General features: G+C 47.4%; 2 protein-coding genes across 5 annotated transcripts in view; one reads left to right on the top strand and one right to left on the bottom strand.

The window, feature by feature from the left end:
- VCF1 (VCP nuclear cofactor family member 1) overlaps positions 1-9,395 on the top strand; it is a 16,563-nt gene extending 7,168 nt beyond the window's left edge. Inside the window, exon 3 of the mRNA XM_059997207.1 lies at positions 6,981-9,395. Coding sequence (XP_059853190.1) covers positions 6,981-7,217 — 237 coding nt within the window. The 3' untranslated portion in view covers positions 7,218-9,395. The remainder of the gene's footprint in view (positions 1-6,980) is intronic.
- Positions 8,276-21,427, bottom strand: COG1 (component of oligomeric golgi complex 1). 4 transcript variants are annotated; one of them, XM_059997202.1, is made up of 16 exons: positions 21,109-21,427; positions 18,145-18,389; positions 17,828-18,009; positions 17,512-17,682; positions 15,101-15,257; positions 14,240-14,450; positions 13,073-13,864; positions 12,390-12,536; positions 11,759-11,920; positions 10,793-10,920; positions 10,213-10,321; positions 9,656-9,765; positions 9,497-9,575; positions 9,201-9,261; positions 8,995-9,029; positions 8,334-8,422 (listed from the first exon to the last, which is right to left on the bottom strand). In XM_059997202.1, exons 1-14 carry the CDS (start codon positions 21,421-21,423, stop codon positions 9,202-9,204), a joined length of 2,868 nt encoding a protein of 955 aa, XP_059853185.1. In that variant the 5' UTR covers positions 21,424-21,427; the 3' UTR covers positions 8,334-8,422; positions 8,995-9,029; position 9,201. The 4 variants fall into 4 exon arrangements, with proteins under 4 accessions (XP_059853183.1, XP_059853186.1, XP_059853184.1 ...); XM_059997203.1 differs by lacking the exon at positions 9,201-9,261 and having other exon boundaries at positions 8,290-8,422; XM_059997201.1 differs by lacking the exon at positions 8,995-9,029 and having other exon boundaries at positions 8,305-8,422.

The following is a 21,427-nucleotide window of genomic DNA, read 5'->3' as shown; positions in this document are numbered from 1 at the left end:
GGGCTTTCTCTAGTTGTGGTGAGCGAGGGCCACTCTTCGTTGTGGTGCGCAGGCTTCTCATTGCAGAGGCTTGTCTTGTTGCGGAGCACGGGATCTAGGTGCGCGGGCCTCAGTAGTTGCAGCACGCAGGCTCGGTATTTGTGGCTCGCGGGCTGTAGAGCGCAGGCTCAGTAGTTGTGGCGCACGGGCTTAGTTGCTCCACGGCATGTGGGATCTTCCCGGACCAGGGCTTAAACCCATGTCCCCTGCATTGGCAGGCGGATTCTTAACCACTGCGCCACCAGGGAAGCCCCTCCTATGTCTTTCTTGAGATACTTAAGTTTAGAATTTTTTTCTTGTAACGTAAAGAACTTTCATTTGGAAGTTTATTTTCATTGTAAGAGAGATTTAAAACTGTCATTTATAATTAATTTCCAGAACTCACCTTTTTCTCCTAAACGTGATAACATTGGCAAGTACTGGGAAATAAGACACGAGGTGTTTGAATTGTTTCGAACTGTGCCACAAGTAAGTCATGTTTATCTGTAAAATGGAGATAGTGTGGGCCTCTTCTTTTCCTAGATTCTAGGAAGCTGAAGAACGTGAACTGAAGAATGTGAACCGACTTGCCAGATGAGTTATGTAAAGAGAAACTTTGAATCTACTTGTACATTTTCTTCCTGTCAGTTTGGTGGTTATTATGATCTCTACTTTTCAGATGGAAAAACTGGGGCACAGAACAATAAAGTCCCTTGCCCAAAGACACATAGCTGGTGAGCGGCAGACTGGGGAGCCCCAGAGTCTGAGTGTGAGCTACGGGCTCCTGCCCACGGTGTGTGCCGCCTCCCAGAAGACAGATCGGAAGCTCTGCGGGACTTCGCTACATATACCCAGGGCCACTAGGTTCTAGACTTCTCTTGAATCATAGGAACAGAGAAGAATAATTTTCCTCCCTCTATCTTTTAGCTGGAAAATATTTTTTTCAGTAAATGCTATGACATGGTATTAGCTGGAAAGCAGTTTTAGATTTCTAGCTACAAAAAGTAAGGAAATTGGGGTCTAGTGGTTTTTCTCATAACTCGAATCTGTGTTTGCATTGAAGATCTTGAATTTTAACTCCAGTGACTTAGGTTTCATGCCTTGTGAGCCTTAGGATACTGGTTTTTAAATTGAGATATAATTACAGGTATAGGAATAAAAAGGTTTTTTGAAAGGCATTCTAGATGATTCCTGGTAGTTAATGTCTAAGGCAGGTTCGTTTTTCTCTCTGGTGAGCAAAGAGTGAAGTGATTTGTCACTCTGCACCTTCCTGTTGGGTCCTTTACAAAGGTAGCTCCCTTCCCTGACCTCAGACAGTTATTGGATGGGTAAAAACTAGCTAGATTTAACTTATTTAAATCCATTTTCTTAGGCTGGCCGTTTTGGTTTGAATTGTAGCTTCACTTGTAGGAATAATGCTCTTTATTTTGAGCTTGAATATCTACAAATCACATTAGACACTTCCAGTAAATCTGGCTTCTGGTATGCAGGTATATGCCTTACAAGAAGTACTGCAACCTGAGTGAACAAAAGCAGTACCTCTTTCAAATACAAAGACCCCAACTTTTTAAAAATACCTTTAACTTACCAAGACCATTTTGATTTTTTAGATCACTACGAAGTAACAGCAAGTAGAGAGCGAGAAGATGTGGAAGTAAAACAGAGGTGGCTTAATTGGAACAGCCTCTGTCTTTTTTCTTGTCTCTACTAGAAGGGAAGATCTTTGATGGCATGACTCTAAAATCCCAAGGGTATTCTTAGTTGGCGTGTAGAGGCATGGCAGATAAAAGCATTGCAGAACCAGGGGAAGCCATGTATCATTAAAATTAGGATTCTATAAATCCATTTGTTTTAACTGATAAGAATTGGCAGTATGTTAGGTGATTTTTTTTTTTTTAAAGCACTGAATTTAGCTGACCCTGGGAATATTTTGCATAATTTTTAAAGAAGGTATTTTAACACTCTTTGTTTTTGTTCATTGTCATCATTAATGTGTCCTAGTAGTAGGACCAGCCTAACAGACAAAACTGTTTTGGCAGATTCTGGGGTAAGGTGTTAAGGTTGTGTGTTTAAAACCCTGTAGCAAATTAACTCTGAAATTAACTTCTCAAAAGGTCCATTCAAATGCAGGAACAGTCCTTTCAAAAGTTAACCCAATTTGTAGTGTCCATCTTTAGAAACTTTGCTCACAGTTCAAGTCCTTGAAATATTTGTAATATGTTGCATCAACTCACAGCAAGAAAAGCCACCCCAAGCAGTTTCATATTGAACCTGAACGTTATCTGTTTAGTAATGAGAATACATACATGTTTTTAGGCAGAAACTTCAAACAGATGATGTGGTCCAATTTTATCTTGTAAGGATATGCCATTTACTCATTGACACAGAAAAGTGACCACCTGTATTTTCTTCCCTTGCACATTTAGAAAGTGGTTTTAATTAGCCCACTGAATGCATTTGGAGTCTTATGGTCTCACTGGTATTAGCAGATCTGGAGCTCTCTTAAATCATTGGGCACTTTGGAAGCACAGAGTTTTACATTAGAAGCTCTGATAGACTTGGCTAGGATCATCCCTTGCACTTAATTCAGATTCTGCAGTGGCCTTAGGGTGAACTTCACTCTGACTCCAGGGATGGACTGTGTAATACAACGAGCAAGGTTTCTTTTTTCGTTTGAGGCTCACGTAAATTTAAAAGCACCACTGGATGGGGAGATGGATGTGAGGGGAAGCTGGGGCTTGAAAGAAAATAAAATACGCTGTTGATCTGCTTTTCTAACTAACAGGAAGCATCCAGCTCTAGGTAATAAGTGTACACGTATACTCTGGCTCTCCTTTTATGAAGCAGAGACTCAGTAACAATCCCACCTGGGGGACTTTCTAAAGGTTATTAGTAGAAAGTGTCTTTAGAGCTATTTTGTTACTACCATGGGTATAAATGGGCTCTCTCTTAAACTGACTTCACACCCTGGGAAAATAAAATTCAGGGCAGGCCTATCTGAGGGGTCAGGAGCTCTGTATGATTTGAGCCCTTGGGACTAAGAAAATGAACTTCAACTTGTCTGCCCTCTGCTCCATGATTTATGTATATTCTTTCTGCTAAAGACAGTGCGTGTTCTTCTGCCTTTATCTGCTCTACCTTCTCTCAAGACTCCTGAAAGCTCTTTCGAATACTTCTCCCTTCTCTTCATCTCTGCCCCCCAAGCAATCTGATACAGAGAGGCTCCACTAAGCAGGGGAAATACGATTTTTTCCATCTCGAGTTTTTTGGTTTTATAAGACAAAACGATTTACTTCTTCATACATCTTAAGGCTCTGATAGAGACTTAAAATTTGGTTTTATGCTTTTAGGGTTAAAAGGAAATAATGGTCTTTCCTTTATCCTACAAAGTTAGACCACTTTGATGGCTGACAGCGTTAAGACCCATTTCAGTAACTTTCAAACTTTTTGACCCGGTCCCACAGAAATGCCATACTTTGTGACCCAGTACATACCAAATATACTTGTGCATCACAAGAGAAGTTTCACAGAACAATCACCCTTAGCATGTTGCACTGCTTGCTTTTATTCTGCTGGTTGCTGCTTGGCCATCCGTAGATGGTGAGATATTCCCTAAAGCCCCTCGATAATGCCAAGACCCGTCTGAGTGGGGTGAAAATAGGAACCAGTGCCCCTTTGAAAGAGATGTATTGTTCTTACCTTTAATGACAGTAGGGTGTAATGTTTTATGTGTATTAAAATAACGTGTGAAGTGCGTTCACCCAGATTCCCAGGTTCTGTATAGGTTCCCTCTTCTTAGTCTAAGAGCATCCTTGGCCTGCTGTCTGCCACAGTCAGCTGAAGCAGTTTAGGGGTTCTTAAGCTGTCACGGGAGGCAAACAGCCTTCCTAAAATCTTACAGTGTCAGTGTTTTCCTTAAGTCTCAGTCTTGAAGCTACGAGTGACTGGAGACCTTACTCTCTGTTGTAGTAGCACTCTTTAGTTCTCTTACTCATGACTGTATTTTGCCCTCAAAAGAAGTATTTTTTGTAGAAGCTATAGAAAGTAGGAGGTCCAAATTCTAAATATTTTGGCATGTATATCCTTCCAGAGTATTTTTGGTGTACATATATGTATACAGTAAAGAAAACACTTTAAAAACCAGTGGACCTGCTATACGTTGTTTTGTAACCTATAAAAAAGATGTTAAAGATCTCTTTCTGCCTTGGTGTATGTACATCTCTTATCCTCACTGTTACCAGCAGAATAGAATTTCATCGTTACGGATTATAATTCATGTATTACACTTTATATACATATACCATAGTTTAACCAGTTTCCCTATTTTTATTTTATTTTTTTATTATTTTTTAAAATACATTTATTTATTTAATTTTATCTTTGGCTGCGTTGGGTCTTTGTTGCTGTGCGCGGGCTTTCTCTAGTTGCTGCGAGCGGGGGCTACTCTTCGTTGCGGTGCGCGGGCTTCTCACTGCGGTGGTTTCTCTTGTTGCGGAGCATGGGCTCTAGGCACGCAGGCCTCAGTAGTTGCAGCACGCGGGCTCAGTAGTTGTGGCTTGTGGGCTCTAGAGCGCAGGCTCAGTGGTTGTGGCGCATGGGCTTAGTTGCTCCGCGGCATGTGAGATCTTCCCAGACCAGGGCTCGAACCCGTGTCCCCTGCATTGGCAGGCGGGTTCTTAACCACTGCGCCACTAGGGAAGTCGCAGTTTCCCTATTTTTAGACATTTAGGTTGTTTCCCATTTTTAGCTATTATAAACAGGGCCACACTAAACAGTTTTATACGTGTCTTTAAAAATCTGAGTTACAAGGTACTTAAAATGGACTAGAAATTGCAGGTGTATTTGTCTCCCTTTCTCTCCTTTTCAACAGTTATTGTACAGCAATCTTTTTTAACCTGTTTATTTTAAAGAATTTTTATCTTTTCTCAGAATAGTGTCACCTTTGCTGTTACAGTGTGAAGTAAATATAATTTGAGATGGAAACTTGACTTACTAGAAACTGATTCTAGTTCTTGCCTTAATTTTCAGACAGTACCTGTAACGAGAAACAGGAAAGAAAACAGACTGAGAGGAGACAGAGTGCTCTGTGCTGTGGGCCTCCTACCCAGCGCGGTGGCCTGCTCGTCACCGAGTGGCGGCCTTGCCGGCTGCCAGCGGCAGTTGTAGCTGATTCTGTGCTAGGTTAGGGGAGGCTTTTATGGAACACAGCTTTTGGTTTTGAATTGGCTTTCACTTAAGTCTTCAAGTAAATGTAATTGCTGCTGCTGTTAACCCTGCCATCTGACCTTATTCAGCCCATTATAATGCTTTCATCAATTTTGTTTTTAAGAAGATAGGTAGGTTGTCTCCTACTACCTGGGGGCAGTGGGCTAAGTGCCCTGTTAAGTGTAAGTGCCTTACGCTGACAAATGACCTATGGACCATGATAATTCTTGGTTTAAGTGTTAAGACTGGATGCCTTTCGTGAACATTGCTTTCTTTGCCATTTTAGATAAGTTTGTTTATGTACACATTGTTAGGTATAACTTTTGATCAAAAAATGGATAGAACTAGTATTTTAAGAATCATTTTTAAAGTACCTATGTAGAAACAACATTTTATTTATACATTTACTTTTATAATGAAAATAGATAATAACCACATTGCAAAAAGTTGCAGTAAAGGGTAGCAAAAATCACTAACTGTAGCCCCTCCGTTTTGACCTCTGCTGTGACCTGCTTCTTGCCAGTCTTTGCCCTTACATGTGGATTTCACACGGTCGTAAGCAGGCATTTCAAAACCAGTGTTTTTGTGTAAACGAATATAACTTTAGAAGTATCAAAGGGTAAAAATTTAAAAAAGTTATACACCAGATCATTAACCTCTAGAATTCTAAATGCCTCATGCATTGATTCCTTCCAGCACAATATTGTGTTGAGTTGTAAATAGAGAAGTGTGCTGTTGTCAAGTTTTTGGGGTTGCCATTTATTAGAAACAGTCAAAGACTGTAATTCGGAAAAGGATCCATCCTTACATTGCCTTCCCTTTGAAGATCCTCGCATTGGAAGGAAGGAGATTTCTGAGAGTGACTCTTACCAGGGAACTCTGAGTAGCCTCTTCAAGATGACTAAGACACCAAGTAACATTAGGGATATTAAATAGAAAATTAGGCACATGTGTGCACGTGTGCACGTGTACACATAGCGAACTGCAAAAATGCTAATATAACTCTACAAGAAGTATATTCAAGTCTTTCAGGATAGTACAAACTACTAGGTATAAAATAAGCTACAAGGATATACTCATCAACACAGGGAGTATAGCCAATATTTTATAATAACTATAAATGAGGTATATAACCTTTAGAAATTGTGAATCAGTATGTTGCACGCCTGTAACTTATATTGTACGGCAACTATACTTCAATTAAAAAAAAAGTCTTTCAGGCTATGTGTTCTGCCTTCAGAGAGTATGGTTTTGTGCCCATGAGATGATAACCACAAAGTTGTCAAAATTTTCACTTGTGCCCAGAAGCCACCTTACTTGTTACGAGGGCACCTGCTTCATACCCTGTACCAATGACTGATGCTTCCCTTTGGAGGCTGAGAACTCCCTTCTGTGATTATTGGAAATGATAGGAACGCGTGGTAAAAGCAAGCAGGGGAGATGCGTAAAGGAATGAAGATGTAGCGGAAGGGATTCGCGGTCGGAGGGCCCACGCTGGAGTCCGGACCCTGCCTCTTCCTGGGGGTGTGTGTTGGGTCATCACCCCACTTGACTTCGCGGGTAGGTGTGAGGACAGAATGAAGTATCTTAGTGAAAATGCTTTGTAAGCTCTAAAGCCCAGTGTGTGTTTTCATGCTGATCCTCCTCAAACTGAGTAGGAAAACAGTCCTAAAGAGGGTATTTGAAGTTAACCCCCGTTAAGCTCCTAAGCCCTGAACAGCCTAACTGTGATGCCGTGTCTTTTTCCCCTGTTCCAGTCTTCAAGCAGTGACAGTGGCGGGAGCAGCGGCAGCAGCAGCAGCATCAACAGCCCGGACCGGGCCAGCGCGCCGGAGAGCGGCTCAAGCCACCCCACCGCCCGGTCCAGCCCCCACGGCCCGCAGCCCGCGCCCGTGCCGTCCGCGCTGTGCCAAAGCCCGTACTTCCACATCAACCAGACCCTGAAGGAGGCCCACTTTCACAGCCTGCAGCACCGAGGACGGCCTCCCACATGACGTGCCGGCACTTTCTTGCCTTCTGTGAAGGGACCACGCTGCGCAGATTTGATATTTCAACTTAACGATGTTTTAAAAAAAATTGCACAAAAAGATGCCTGTTGGCTTTTCAGTCTATATTTGAAATAACAGGTTAACAGGCCATTGTTTACTTGTGGTTTTGCTGCACTATTGCGATTTCAAAGGGGCTTTGAAGCAGTTTTTTATAGGATTCTTTCGAGGGTGGGTATGAAATCCAGGGCAAGTCAACAGTAGGAGGAAATCTCATCTGCGTGTTGAATCCATGGTTTGTCCAAGTCAGACTGATTTCCAGATCTGTCACTTAGAAATTCTACTTTCTGTAAAAAGGCCTTTTCATTTTGCGGGATCTTCAATTTTTTAAATTCAATAAACTAGTAAAGAGTATCTACTTTCCATGAAAAAACCTAAGTTTTTTTCCAAGACATAGAAAGCTTGCTTCAGTCTTGCACTGAAATTGCCATCTACCTCTTAGTATGTAGGTGTCCTGTTGAAAGCACTCTGTCCTCCGTGACAGAGCCACCAGATTGCAGTCAGACTGTATGATAAAGTCAGCACCTGCCCTGATAACCGTCCTCTCTCTGGTATATATTTGTATTTCCAGAGAGAAGGTCTCTCAGACCCTTGGATCCCCAGATAAACTTGTTACCGTTATTCCTCCAGAGCCTACATCTCAGACTTAGAAAACACTGCTCAGTTCGGACAGTCAAGGAATACGTAAATGACTTTGTCTTATTCACGGACTTGTCCAGCAGCAGCCTGTGTGTGCTCTCTGATAATCCCGCCTTGTAGTGTCGAGAATTAAGGCGCTGGTGAAGGCTGACACAGCGTAAGCTCTCTGAACTGGTGTCTGAAGTCACAAGTGTTGTGAAACTATTGGACAAGGATTCACTTTATGCTTAAAGTAACCCCCAACGGGAACCAGGGGGCCCCATTCCACCACGGCAACTGGAAGGACTGGTGTGGCTTAGAAACGAATGAGCAGAGGCACTGCTAAAATAATGCAGGAGTATTTATTTAGAGAGACGGATTGTCCTGTGTCACTTGGTCATACTAGAGAGCCACCCTAGTTTGAACAGTGAGGGCGCAGACGAGTCTTCCTCCTCGGCGACAAGCTGTCTGAACAAGGAGCCGGCGTGCGTCAGGTCATCTGCTCGGGAGAGTGCCGGGGGGACAGCAGCCTGCCGCTGTACGTAGAGGAAAGTGCCTTAGCGTCCACTGGACCCCCGGCCTGCTCGCCCTCCACTCCGCTTGGGGTCCACACAGCACACACAGCACATCTGAGAAGCACGGACAGCTCTAGAAGGGGACTCTGCTCTTAGACCAGATTGGGGAAGGACACGGGAGACCGGGATTCTAGCACGTGACGGAAGTCAAATCTGAAGCTGAGGACTGTAGGAAGAGGGCAGACGTGTACCTTCTCTCCACGGTTTGTTCCTCTCATGCGGGTAGAGCTGAAAGGTCAGTTACTTGAAGCAGAAACCGAGTGTTGTGAGGGAAAGGTACAGCACAGGCCTGGGCTTACAGAGTGGGAGGCTTGTGCAAAAACTTTTTTTTTTTCCACTACCATCTCCCAAGTTTTAAAACCAGATGTTTGACGGAGGATTTTGGATCTTACTGGGTTTGATGGCAGGGAATATGGAAAGGATACCTGGCGAATATTTTGTCTAATCAGAAAGCAAACAAGGATTAAATGCTGGAAGGAGGCAAGCTGTTGGAGCTCTCAGACACATGCGTACACAACACACTTCAGAAATACCCAGGAGGACTCCCGCAGGCTTAACGGATGGCAGCCTACTGAAACAAAACGTGTGTTAACAAGAACATGTAAACTTGAGAAAGCGCATTTCCTTGTACTTCCCACCCGACTAAAAGAAATGAGAGGTGAAACCATCACTGGAACAAAGCAATTGTTTTTCCAAATAAGTACAGTCGTAGTGCAGGGTTAGCAGTTAACTCTCTTACCCTATTCAACACAAGCAGCGTTCTCCATCCCGTCCTGCATATTTGCTACAGCCTTGGCAGCCTGAGATACATTTCTATTATGAGGCTACTTGATAGTGTCAGTGGGCATCTCCTAAAACCTCTTATTAGCTCAAGCGAGTAACACCGTGTACTTCTATATTGCGCCGCCATTAAAAGCAGCACTAGTGCATCCTGTCATCTGGTTCTTTATTGGTTACTGAAAGGGGAGCTGACGGGTGGTTTGATGGGAGACGGGGCAGGATCGATGGGGGTGAACCTCTCGTCTGCGCACTAACCTGGGCTCTGGTTTCGATGCTTCTGCCGGCTGATTTGGCCTTTCGGGGGCTTGTCATGCTCAGTGGAAGAAGTCCAAACCTCCAAGACAAGAGGAGGGCATTTCAGTAGAAGGACCAGGAAGCTTTGGGGCCCCAGCAGGAACCACTCAGAATCATTACCTGATCTGACTTGATGCTAGTGGCAGTACGTTATGGGCTTCCTGGGAGCTGAACGTACTGCTTCTGGGGGTGAAGTGATTCTCTGTAGCCGTCACCAATCCAAAGAGAACCTGCCAGACGAGAGACGGGGCACAGTAACAGGCTGGGTGTTGGTACTGTCCGCTTAAAAGGAAATTCTGTCAGGAATCAGTCACTACTTTGTTTCTAGCCATCCTTTTGGGGAAATGCTCTTTTGAGCGTGTTCGTGCTCCATGATTACTTTTATCGCTGCCCACAGGTCAGAACCTCCCCGTCCAATGGCTCTTTGTATTCCTCTCTCTGAGGCCTGGATAAAACCTGAATAGTCCTTATTCACAACTAAAGGGGTCATCCCGGGGTTGCCTCAGCCCTGAGGTTTGATCTAATCCTCTTTTCGGCCCCTGTAACAACTCAGCTCTGTGTCTTAGCCCCTCTCCCCACTGTGTCCTGGAGCACTGTGTGTTGGGCAGGTCTGTGCTGTAATCTGAGCCCGTGGCGCTGCGTTCACGTTCACGGTGAGCGTGTTCTCCCCGGCTTACAGAAGTCCGCTGCACCAGGCGGTTGAGGTTGCCGTGGAGGTGCGGTGTGAAAACGTCCAGGTCAAACGGGTCAATGAGCGCTTCAAGGTAGTCAGCCACTTTCTCAACTCTGCAAAAAGGATCAAGTGGGTCATTCTCCACGTTTTGTAGGACAGAAACCAATCTTTGGGTGTCGTAATGCTAGACAAGCCCTGGAACTGGGTCTGTTCTCCTTAACTGCTGGCTTAGCCCCACTTGTCACTGATCGTTGAGCTTAAGTGATCCTCAGGAGGTTTCACCAGATGGGATGTCTAAGTCCAGTCCACAACTTCCCCAGGTTGTTTCTGGGGAGGGTACCGGAGGTTCAAATTACACCCAACAGTTGGTAGGCTGACTCAGAAGAGAGGCATGAGATTCCACGTACTACACTTGACTGTGGAATCTATCCAGCAGGTGGTCGTTCTTTCTCTTGCTGGTAACATGAGCCCTTACTGTTGAAAACAAACACAACTAATGGGCAACATGAGGCTAACGCCAGTGGCTTCCCAGAAAAGGGCTGTGCAGGTTTGGGAGAGATGCACGGGAGGGCGAGCATACCTACCTGGGGTCCTGTTTGCTGCGGCCACTCTTCAACTCTTCACCCTTGGTCGTCAGAACGATGTTGAGATAACGCAGATCGTAAAGCAGCTGCAGTGCCCGATTCTGGGTCATTGGAAATGCACCTTCTTTCTGCAAATGAATTTCCCGTCCCCACCCATTAAGGGAGATGACTTGTTATCTGAGAATAAACAGCTTCAGGGTTTGGCTGCGTTTCAGCTGGTTATTTCAGAAGCTTTTTATACTCAGAAGCCCAGTTTAATCTCATAACAATAACAAAAATAAGTTATGTTAGATACCTGGTCTTAAAACGAAAAACCTAATGGCCGGGAAGAGACCCGGCCCTTAAAAAAAGGTCTCAGGTGCTGTAGACAGTCATTTTAAAAGAAAAAAGCTCCTGGCACGAAGGAGAGGCCTTTTGAGGAAGCTCAGGGGAGAAGACTTAATATGAACTCCTTCGCAAGTCAGGAGTTGGTCCTGTCTTAAAAACGTTAGTAATGCAATGGGAGTGCGCGCCAAAGGCAGAGGGCCGCAGAGCAGTAAGGGAGGAGGGCTGGGCGACAGGAGCCCCCACCGCGGGTGTGCTGGGCTTTGCTACTGTTCCTGAGCCTTCACACTACCCCCCACGCCCCCAAGCAGCGCACGTGACCCCGCTGCATCCTGAGGAAACAGGTTAATGATCTGCCCAAAGCCTGCAGTGACCACGTGGCAGTGCTGGGCTTGGAAAGCAGGTCTTTTTAAAAAACGTTGAGGCTTTCGTCCTCGCCACTGGTACGGAACTGCCTTTTCAGTGATGACCAGCTTGACCCTTGGGAATGGGTGTGATTGAAGTCGAGGAGCTGGAAGCCACTACCGATTAGATAGCCCGGGGCAAGTGGTCCTTATCACCTGGAATCCTGGGTGTGAAGCGCCCAAACCCAAGAAAAAGCTACAGTTTTTGTTTTTAATGGGAAAAAATTCACACACCTACCTTCACCTGTTTTTCTTCTGAGAGTTTCTCATAGGCAGCTACTACTTGAACCAGACAGCTTTTCAGCATCTCCTGCAGTGTCACCTTGGGCAAGGCATGGCCTCCAACCCGATTAATTTCCTGGCATAAGCTCAACAGGAAGGACTGTACATACCAGGACGGCTAAAAGAACAAAGGAATGTCCAGTTGCCAACTTGCCCCAATGCAGCGAGACGGGCTAAGAGTGGATTCATTTACCCTACCTAGGCTTATACGCCAGGACCTTGACCCCTGCAGTCGGCCCCTCTCCGAGCAGAGACCCGCGAACAGATACAAGTGACGGCTGCTGTCATTCCCTTGGTGGCCTGGCACCGTGTTTTCCATTGATGTTTCCACTTTAGGGTGAGTGGTTCTCTAATTAGCACAGAGTCTGTGCTGCAAAAGGCAAGACTCATGAACTGACTCCTCGAACAGTCTCCTATTTACTCGGCCCTACGCCCTCTTTGCTCCCAGAGTAGAAAGCTACACGTCTTACTTGCAGCCCTTCCTCAGAAGCTGTATGCTGAATGATTACTTCTCAAGTCTCGGTCCTTTCCACAGAGCAGGTTTTCCCCTTCCCAGTGGCGGGCCCCTCGTGGCGGCCCTTACGTACCTGGACGGGCAGTCGGATCTTGGACGTGACGCTGCTGCCAGACTCCGCTTCCTCCTGGATTTCTAGTTCATCCCAACTGGTGGCCGTGGCCAGGACTGAGCCAGCATCATCTAAAAGTAATGACTGGGTGAATCCATGAGCCAAAACCTGGTAACAGAAAGCAAATATCCACATGGGCCACTCAGATCCTTTGTGGGGTTTGTTTCAAACTGCTCGAGCCATCTTGAGACCAGCTTCCGCTGCTTGCACTGTGTGCGGGACGGTGAGTGGCACACCTCACTTCTCTTCTAACTGCTGATGCCAGCGACGGGGATTTCGTTGCCAACTACCCTACAGATGTCAGGGGCCACCTCTTAAGACACCAGTGGAGATGATGACATTTAGGTTGAAGAGCAGAAAACAGATACCCTTGTCCAGGGATAAAGTCTTTCATTCTCATCAGATGGAAGGAAAAAAAATCCAGGGTTTCTGTCTATAAAATGTAGGCTAAAACGAATAGAAAAGTTTTTACATTTGAGCTATCTGGCAGAGATAAATGAAAATAACTGTGTGAAATAAGAATTGTTATTCCCTTACTATTGAAAGGCCTTATTGAGCTTGGCCAGCCTGGACTATGACAAAAAGGGGACAGAAATGGGGACTGCCTGGCGGGCACAGAAGGAATACGTTTACGTGTCACTCACTTTCACAACCGCCGAGCTCCAGACCCTGTAGCCCATCACGCTCTGCTGTAGGAGGAGCTCCTTCACTTCCTGCCACTTGGCCTGCATGGGAACTATTTCCTGAGTTTTCCCCTTCCCCTGTTTTTTCAGAGCTCTCGAATCCCTTGCTGGTTTCTCGGTGCTCCCTGACTTTCCCAAGATGCACTGCTTCAGGTGGGGACACAGTTCTCCCAGTGACTGGCAGAGTCTGGCCATGAAAAGGACCGAGTGTAGCTTGACCCCGTCGAGAGCGTCCTGCTGCCCTTGTATAGCCTGCTGGATGCGCTGCAGCTCCGCCTGGACGCAGGCCGTGATGTGCCTGACGCAGGCCGTGGAGTGCATCTGCAGCATCTCCTGCACGGTCCCCGCGTCTGCGTATCTGTCAAAGGCACAGTTCCTGGCTTGCGCGGGAGAGACCTCCTTGGGGGGTGACGGGTCGCCAGAGGGAAGGTAAGCCAGGAGGTCCTCCAGTTTCACCTTCAGTTTCGAATCTAGGGCAGAACAGAAGCTCTGTACACAAGGGCTAACGGCTTGTGCTTTCATGGAGAGCCCACTGCCCGGAAATTGAGCCCGGTTTGACACGCTGACCCAGGCAGCGTCGGGAGGCAGGTCGCTGGGACTCTCGGACCAGAGGAAGAGAGCCATGTTATGCTCAAAGTGGATGTGCTTATTTGAAGTGGAGCTGCTGGCGCTACTTTCAAGTTCCCGCAAGGCTGAAATGAGGAGCTCTTTGGAACTACTGGAGATGGAGTCAAAGCCTTCTTTTGTCAGAGTCTGAAAGCAAAGGAGAGAAGAGTTCTTCAAATCCCAGTTCTTTCCAGGAAATCTCAAAACCAGAGCACTAACTGGCAATCTATCCCAACATCCAGTGTTCTCCGCCACGCTCAGGAAGATGGCATGGTGGTGGCAGAGAACAATGTCATCACTGATGGACGTGGACATGTTCCCAACCACCCGACAGACGCCTGGCCTCTTTTTCAGCACCAGAATCCGTTCATCTTTATGGCTCATTATCCAGAAGAGTCAGCCCTGGAGTAGGTCGGCAGGGAAAGAATATACTTAGGAAGTGGTGGGAATCTCCCCAGATAATCAAAAGATCACACCGGGACTGGCCACCGAACAGCTGGACCACGCGATTTCCCACCTCACCTGCAGTCGGTCCAGGAACAGCTGCTGCATCAAGTCCTCCCAGAACAGGAGAGGCCTGTCCAGAAGCCGCCGACATATCACATCCCAGCTGTGATGGATCGACTCATTGGCAAGTAACTCCCACGTGGCGTCCCGGATCGCCGCGAGACCTTTCATGCTCGTCACGTACATAAGCAGGTTGCTGATCCCATTTTTAATGTCTTCATTACACCTGCAACAAAATCATTTTTCTTGGGCTTCATTAGTTTCGTGGTTTTCACACCTTTATTAAGAAAAATAGCTGGACTCCACTTGAAAACCTCTTACCTGGGTCCTACTATGTAAATATCTATTATGTATCAGAGTGTTTATAAATATATAAACACTTCAAGGAGTTTGGGAATAACATGTTCACACACTATACATAACACAGGTAAACAAGAACCTACTGTACTGCATAGGGAACTATACTCAATGTCATGTAATGACCTATAATGGAAAACAATTTGAAAAAGAATATATATGTGTATGCATAACCGAATCACTTTACTGTATGCTTGAAACTAACACAATATTGTAAATTAACTACACCTCAATTAAAAAAAACAAACACACACAACACTGCACTAAATAAAAGCACAGGAGTGGCAGAACTCTAACATAAAGAGGGTCTAAAATCCTCTACGTCACGTGTTGAAAGACAAATTCCCTCTTGGCTCTCCCAGCGGGGGCTGAGCGCCGTGGGCACAGTGAGAGACGGCTGAGGTGGGGCTGGCCTGGCCCAGAGCACCAGCCATACGGCCAGGGCTCTCCCTCCTTCCTGTGCTCACAGGCGAGGCTGGGTGGGTCCTGTCCCCCGCCAGGAAAGCTCTGGCTACTTACATGTGGATCCACTTCTGCAGTGTGTCTTTCAGGTACTCCTGGCTGATGGGACGCGCAAGCGTGCGGAGAGCTGGCTGGAACTCGACGACGGACGCGGGCAGGTGTTTGAACCAGCTGCACAGCTTCATGCCCTCCTGCAGGACACCAATGCCCTTTCCTAGGGAGAGGGCCAAGGGACAGGTCATCGGGACCATCCTTTGAACAGCAAATTAATAAAGGACCTGGAAGGAATTTCCAAAAATCATCCAATCTTCCTCTGGGCAGCCGGACTAGACCCCTGAAATAGGGGGAAAAAGGAAACACAGAGTATGTCCAGGCCTCCCCTCATCAGGCAGGGAGTGTGGCAGCTTCCCTCCAACTCTGCCATCCTATTGGTTGACAAGGCAAAGGACAGAGAGGAAAGGAATGGGGGAAAAAAGAGAAAGGAGGAACATGAGGGCTATGTACTGCTTGGCATTTTAAAAGTAGAACTTCCGTTGAAAGTTCTTCCGTTGGGAGAACTTCCGTTGAAAGATAAAGTAAGCCAGAAATGAGACTGTTTAATACACATCTCTGTCTGAAAATGACCTCCGGGCTGTCACCACATTCTGCTCGTTTCCCTTCTACCTTCGGCTGTGCCGCCTCCGTCTGACCTCTGAGTTCTGGAGTTTCCTGAGGCTCAGTCCTCCGTCTCCCCTTACTGACGTCATCCGCCCCAAGGCCTCAAACAACAGCCACTGCAGACGCAGCGTGTGTGTCGCCCCGGCCAGACCGCTCACTGCTCTCTTCTGGACCCACGGTTGCCTCTCCACTCCACGTTCCAACTCCAAGGTCTCAGCTGTCTCCAAGGCAACATTTTCAAAAGTAAACTCAGCAGTAGCCCTTTCAAACCAACTCCTTGTCGAACCCTCCTACACTGTCAGTGGGAACGTAAATCGGTGCAGCCACCATGGAGAGCAGTGTGGAGGTTCCTTAAAAAACTAAAAATAGACTTGTCATATGATCCAGCAATCCCACTCCTGGGCATATATCCAGAAGAGACGAAGACTCTAATTTGAAAAGACGCACGCACCCCAATGTTCACTGCAGCACTATTTACCACAGCCAAGACATGAAAGCAACCTAAATGTCCGTGGACAGATGAATGGATAAAGAAGATGTGGTGCATATATGCGAAGGAATATTACTCAGCCATAAAAAAGAACAAAATAATGCCATTTGCAGCAACATGGATGGACCTAGAAATTGTCATACTGAGTGAAGTAAGTCAGACACAGAAAGACAAATGTCATATATCACTTATATGTGGAATCTAAAAAGAAGGGTACAAATGAATTTATTTACAAAACAGAAGTAGAGTCACAGATGTAGAAAACAAACTTATGGTTACCAGGGGATAAGTGGGAGGAGGGATAAATGAGGAGTTTGGGATTAGCAGATACAAACTACTATATATAAAACAGATAAACAACAAGGTCCTACTGTACAGCACAGGGAACTATATTCAGTATCTTGTAATAAACTATAATGGAAAAGAACCCTAAAAAGAATATATAACTGAATCACTTTGTTACACACCAGGAACTAACACCGTAAATCAACTATACTTCAATAACGAAACAAAACAAAAAACTCCTTTCTAGTAAACTTGGACCCCTTCCTTCCACACCGTCTGCAGCCAATCCCTCACCAAATTGTCTGCTAAACACATGTCCGAGTTGCCCAATCAGCTCCATCTCTGCTGCCCCCATCGTCTGTCACCTGGTCACGGTGAGCTCTCAGCATCCACTCCAGCCCCAGGGGGAACCACTGGCACATAAAAGCCAAACGCATTTAATTCCAATTGGGACAAATCCTGCCAAATAAAAGTACAGGGTGCACGGGAACATATAACAGGAGGACCACCAAGCCTGGAAGGTCCTAGAAGGCTATCCACTGCTCTGTTCACACAGCGCTGTATTCTCTGGTCCCAAATGATAAACTGGCCACATGTCTTCTCATGCTACTCCTCCCCTCACCCACTTCCCCTCAGCTTCCCCTGCTTTTTTTCAGTTCCTCATATACTAACATCCTCCTTGCCGCAGGACCTTTGCACCTCCTCTTCCTTTTGCCTGGAACCCTCTTCTTTGCCTGACTAACTCTTACTCAACCTTCAGGTTTCACTTTAAATATCCTGTCCCCAAGGAAGTCTCCGGCCTTGGTCCCTCCATTCAATGCTACCAAGTCAAGTTGTACTCTGCCTTTATAGCAATGACCAATATTGACATGAAGCAGATATCTGCATATCCACTAGACTCTGACCTCCAGGAAAGTGGGTCTGTATCTGTCCAATTCACTGCTGTATCGCCAGAGCCCAGCACAGTAGCGGGCAGATGGCAGATGCTCAGGAAATGAATGAACCAGAAAATAAAAGCGGTTGGCTCAGAGCTCACCAGTAGGATGCTGGCCTGTGATGTTGTCCAGAGTAGAGAGGAGCATGCCACATGGCAGGGAGGGATCTGGCAGCAGACCTTCCGGTAAAGTGTAGAAAAGAGCATGAGCTTGGTTCAAAGTGGTGGCCAGCAACTCCACTAATGAGCAAATCTGAGACTTGACACCAGCACCTACGAGAAGAAGCCATCCTCTTTTAACAATTTGCCTTCAGTAAAGTTAGAAGCAGAGAACGCTGTGGAAGCTTCGGCCTCCCTCAGCTTGTTCTGCTCCATCCCCGGGTTTACGGCCCAAACTGTGGAGAGCAGCCACACCCACCGTGGTGCTGCTGGTTGAGCAGTTTCTGAATAGCTGCCTTTCTGGCCAACAGGAAGTCCGCTAGGGCTTGGCGCGGAGAACTCTCTTCTAAGAGCATCACAGAGCACAGGGCCTCGGCCACGGCTTGGTCGGCCACGGCTTGGCATGTAAGCAGCATCTTGCTCTCATGCAGGATGGCTGACCTAGAGAGAGGATGACAGAGGTCATGGGGAGCTTTTTACATCTTGGGAGAAGAACCCCAGTACATCAGGAAAGGAGACACCCTCCATAAAATTGCGGGGGGGGAGTATGGCCATCACCAGAGCAGGTCTTTTTACCGGAAGTGGCTGGCCGCCGCCAGCTGCTGGCTGAGTATAGGGAATCGGGAGAGGACAGGGCTGTATCGGGAACTAGAAGGATCCAGCTGGAGCAGCTTGTGAAGGTGGCAGCAGAGCAGGTAGAGCTGTGTGGCGTGGAGATACTCAGAGGCCTCCATGGAGCTCCAGATCTTCTCAGGAATTTCTAGCAGTAGCTTGATCTGGGCAGCCATGCTGTAGAACTTCTCCTGGGACGGCTGCTGTGGCTGCGGGGAAAGGCACAGAGCTAAGTCAGGACAAAAAAAGCAAGGTCAGCGTGGGGCCGGCTAGGGGAGAAGTATGGGGCTATCTGGGGGGTACAAAGCTTCCACGAAGCCAGATTCAATGCCGCTCAGCAAGGCACCAAGGTTCGTGTAGCAGAATTACTGGAGTCAAGCTTTTCCTACCGGTTGCACTTTTGCTCCATCCCATGGAGGGGCAAACCAAATCTGGTCATCGCACAGACAGGGTATCAGGGAGCCGATGCTCCGCCCCTCGAGTGAGCTCTCCCCTTCCCTTGCTTGGCGCTTGGCCTCCCTACGTTCTCTCCTGCTGCTCTGAATGCATCGTGGGCTTCTCTGCTGGCTGCTTCTCTTCGCCAACCTTCCACCAGATCTTCACGTTCCACTCACCTCGGTCTGTCCTCTTCCTTCACGATTCTCCTCCCTGAAGCGCCAGCTCCAGGCAGATCACCACCGTATCTTGTAGTCCCCCCGCTGCCCTGAATTCCCATCGAGCCTTTTCTGCCGCTGCCAGACATCTCCCCTTGGAACTTTCACTGCTATTCTATAATCAGTATATCTAAAACTAAACTCATCTCCCTATACCAAAAATTTTAGCCATCTGACCTCCCTCAACATCTTCACATATACCATCACTCTGTCCCCAGATCCCAGGAAATTCAGGTCCTTCTGATGGTTCTGTCGACATCTCTACGACCTAGGTTTCTGCTACCACTTCCATGATTCTACTGTGAGTCATCATCATCTCACACTTCGATGAATCCAAAAACATTTCGCTTGCTCTGTGTTCATTCTCTGTCCCCTCCAACCTATCCTTTTCCTTTGCTGTCAAGTCAACCTTCTTCACAGGCCATTTAGATCGTATCTTTGCTCAGTTCTAAAAGGCTCCTTGCTGCCTAGTATCTTAGCCTGGTGGTCAAGGGTCTCCTGTCCTTCCACTGCTTTCTTCCAGGGACCTATTCTTTTTTAAAAAATATTTATTTGTCTGTGCCTGGTCTTAGCTGTGGCACACGGGATCTTAGTTGCGGCACGCGGGATCTAGTTCCCTCACCAGGGATCGAACCCAGGCCCCCTGCATTGGGAGCACGGAGTCTTAACCCGTGTTTAAGACAGGACCACCAGGGAAGTCCCTCTAGGGACCCTTGAATCCATTGGTTCTCATGTGTGGGGAGGAAGAGGATTTCATCCCCCAGGGAACACGTGGCAATCTCTGGAGACATTTCTGATTACCACAGTGGGGGACAGGAGTGCTACTGGCATCTAGTGGGAAGAAGCCAGGGATGCTTCTAAACATCCCACGATGCCCTGGATAAGCATCTCCAACAAGGAATGATCCAGTTCAAAATGTCAACAGCACCAAGGTTGACCAAGCCTGCTTTAATCAAATTGATACTTGGTTTTAATTGTCTTTACATACTCCAGACCCCCTATTCCAAATCTCATCTATCCTAAACGCCTCTCCTAACTGAGAAGGACCCAAGCCTGAAGTGACTTCCTTCAGAATTCTTATGGTAAATGTACACAATTATTCTGGGAATCAATCACCCATTATCCTAAAATGTCTTCTTCTGCTATTCTAAATTGGTTACATTTTTCTCATCAACTTTCCATGGATTTAATTTCTCAACTAGATTGTAAGCTCCTTTAGAGCAGAATTCTGATTCTTTGTGCCTTGAACACAGAAGGCGCTCAAATTTTTGTGGCTTTGACTGAGAATAAATAAGATATAACAGGAATAAAAATAAATGTTTCCAAAAACAAGCCAGCACAAATTAGCTTAGGAAGGGATGAAGTCTCTCATTTCAGAAGTTAGCGAAGAATTTCCAATCTTCTATGGTTCTATCGTGTGAGCCCAGCCTAATGACCTGCATTTTTCTAAAACCCAGACTGTATTAAAAAGCTCCAAACTGGACCTAAACTGTACTTTTGCAATTTCTTCTTCCACGTCGCTGCAAGGATCTTCTCCCAGGTTTAAGGACAAGTGTCTACCTTTCTCACTCTCCGCACCCTTTCACTTTGCCACCCTAAGTCATCGTTCTTTAGGAGCACGAAAGGCTGCTCCACTTTTAGGATCAGCATTTTTCCACGCTGGGTCTCATCATTAGCGTCTGGGGCGGGCGGCAGGGGGGAACACTTCGGATCACCTGATTAGAAAAACCTGAGTTCCTTAAAATGAAAATGTTCCGCTATTAAAAGACGAGAGCTGGATGGGCTGGTTACTAGCCTCCAACGACTCCCACAGAGGGGAGCAGAGCTCTTTGGGGCCGTGGGAGTTATTCTTGGGAATGGGGTGGGGGCGGGGCTGGGAGGAAGATTGGGAGGAAGGAACGACTTGGGGGGAAGGTGTCAACACGGGAGAACTCTGTTCCAGCAACAATGTCAGGAGACGTGATACAGGGAACGAGTTGAACAGTCTAGCGAGAGACCCCTGGCGTCTCCATCTCAGGTGGGAAGACAAGCCCGGCGACCCCACGGGTGCGGTGAGGGGGGCGAGGCCCGCAAGCGCGGGAAGGCCCCCGAGGAGACGGCCGAGGGACCGTGGAGAACGGGTCAGCAGCAAGGGAAGGACCGCGGGCGTCCCCCCAGGAGCCGAGCGCAAGGGGTGGCGGGAGCTCTTCCTGAGGCAGGTGAGGCCAGGCCAGGGGCGCCGACCGACCCGCGGGGGTGGGAGCGGCCGGGCCGGGGGCGGGGGCCCGGGGCTGACCTGCGGGTCCCGCGGCGGCCGGGGCGCGGCCGAGCCGGCCTGGCGGAGGCGGGAGCAGTACTGGTCGGTGGCCTTCACGGCGCCCACCAGCCCCTCGGCGCAGCGGCGCATCTGGCCGATGGTGTCGGCCGCCTCGATCAAGTCGCGGTACCGCTCGCCCACCATCTGCCGCAGCTCCTCCTTCTTGTGCTCAATCTCGGCCCGAACCTGGCGCTCCAGCCCGCGAATCTCCTCCGCGCCATGGCTCTCGAAAAGCGCCGCGGGGTCCCTAAGATCCAGCCGCTTCAGAGCGGGGGAGGCGGCCGCGGCTGCCATGATG

This window comes from Delphinus delphis, chromosome 19 (assembly GCF_949987515.2).
Source record: "Delphinus delphis chromosome 19, mDelDel1.2, whole genome shotgun sequence".
Taxonomy (NCBI): Eukaryota; Metazoa; Chordata; class Mammalia; order Artiodactyla; family Delphinidae; genus Delphinus; species Delphinus delphis.
This window is presented reverse-complemented; position numbering and strand designations above follow the sequence as displayed.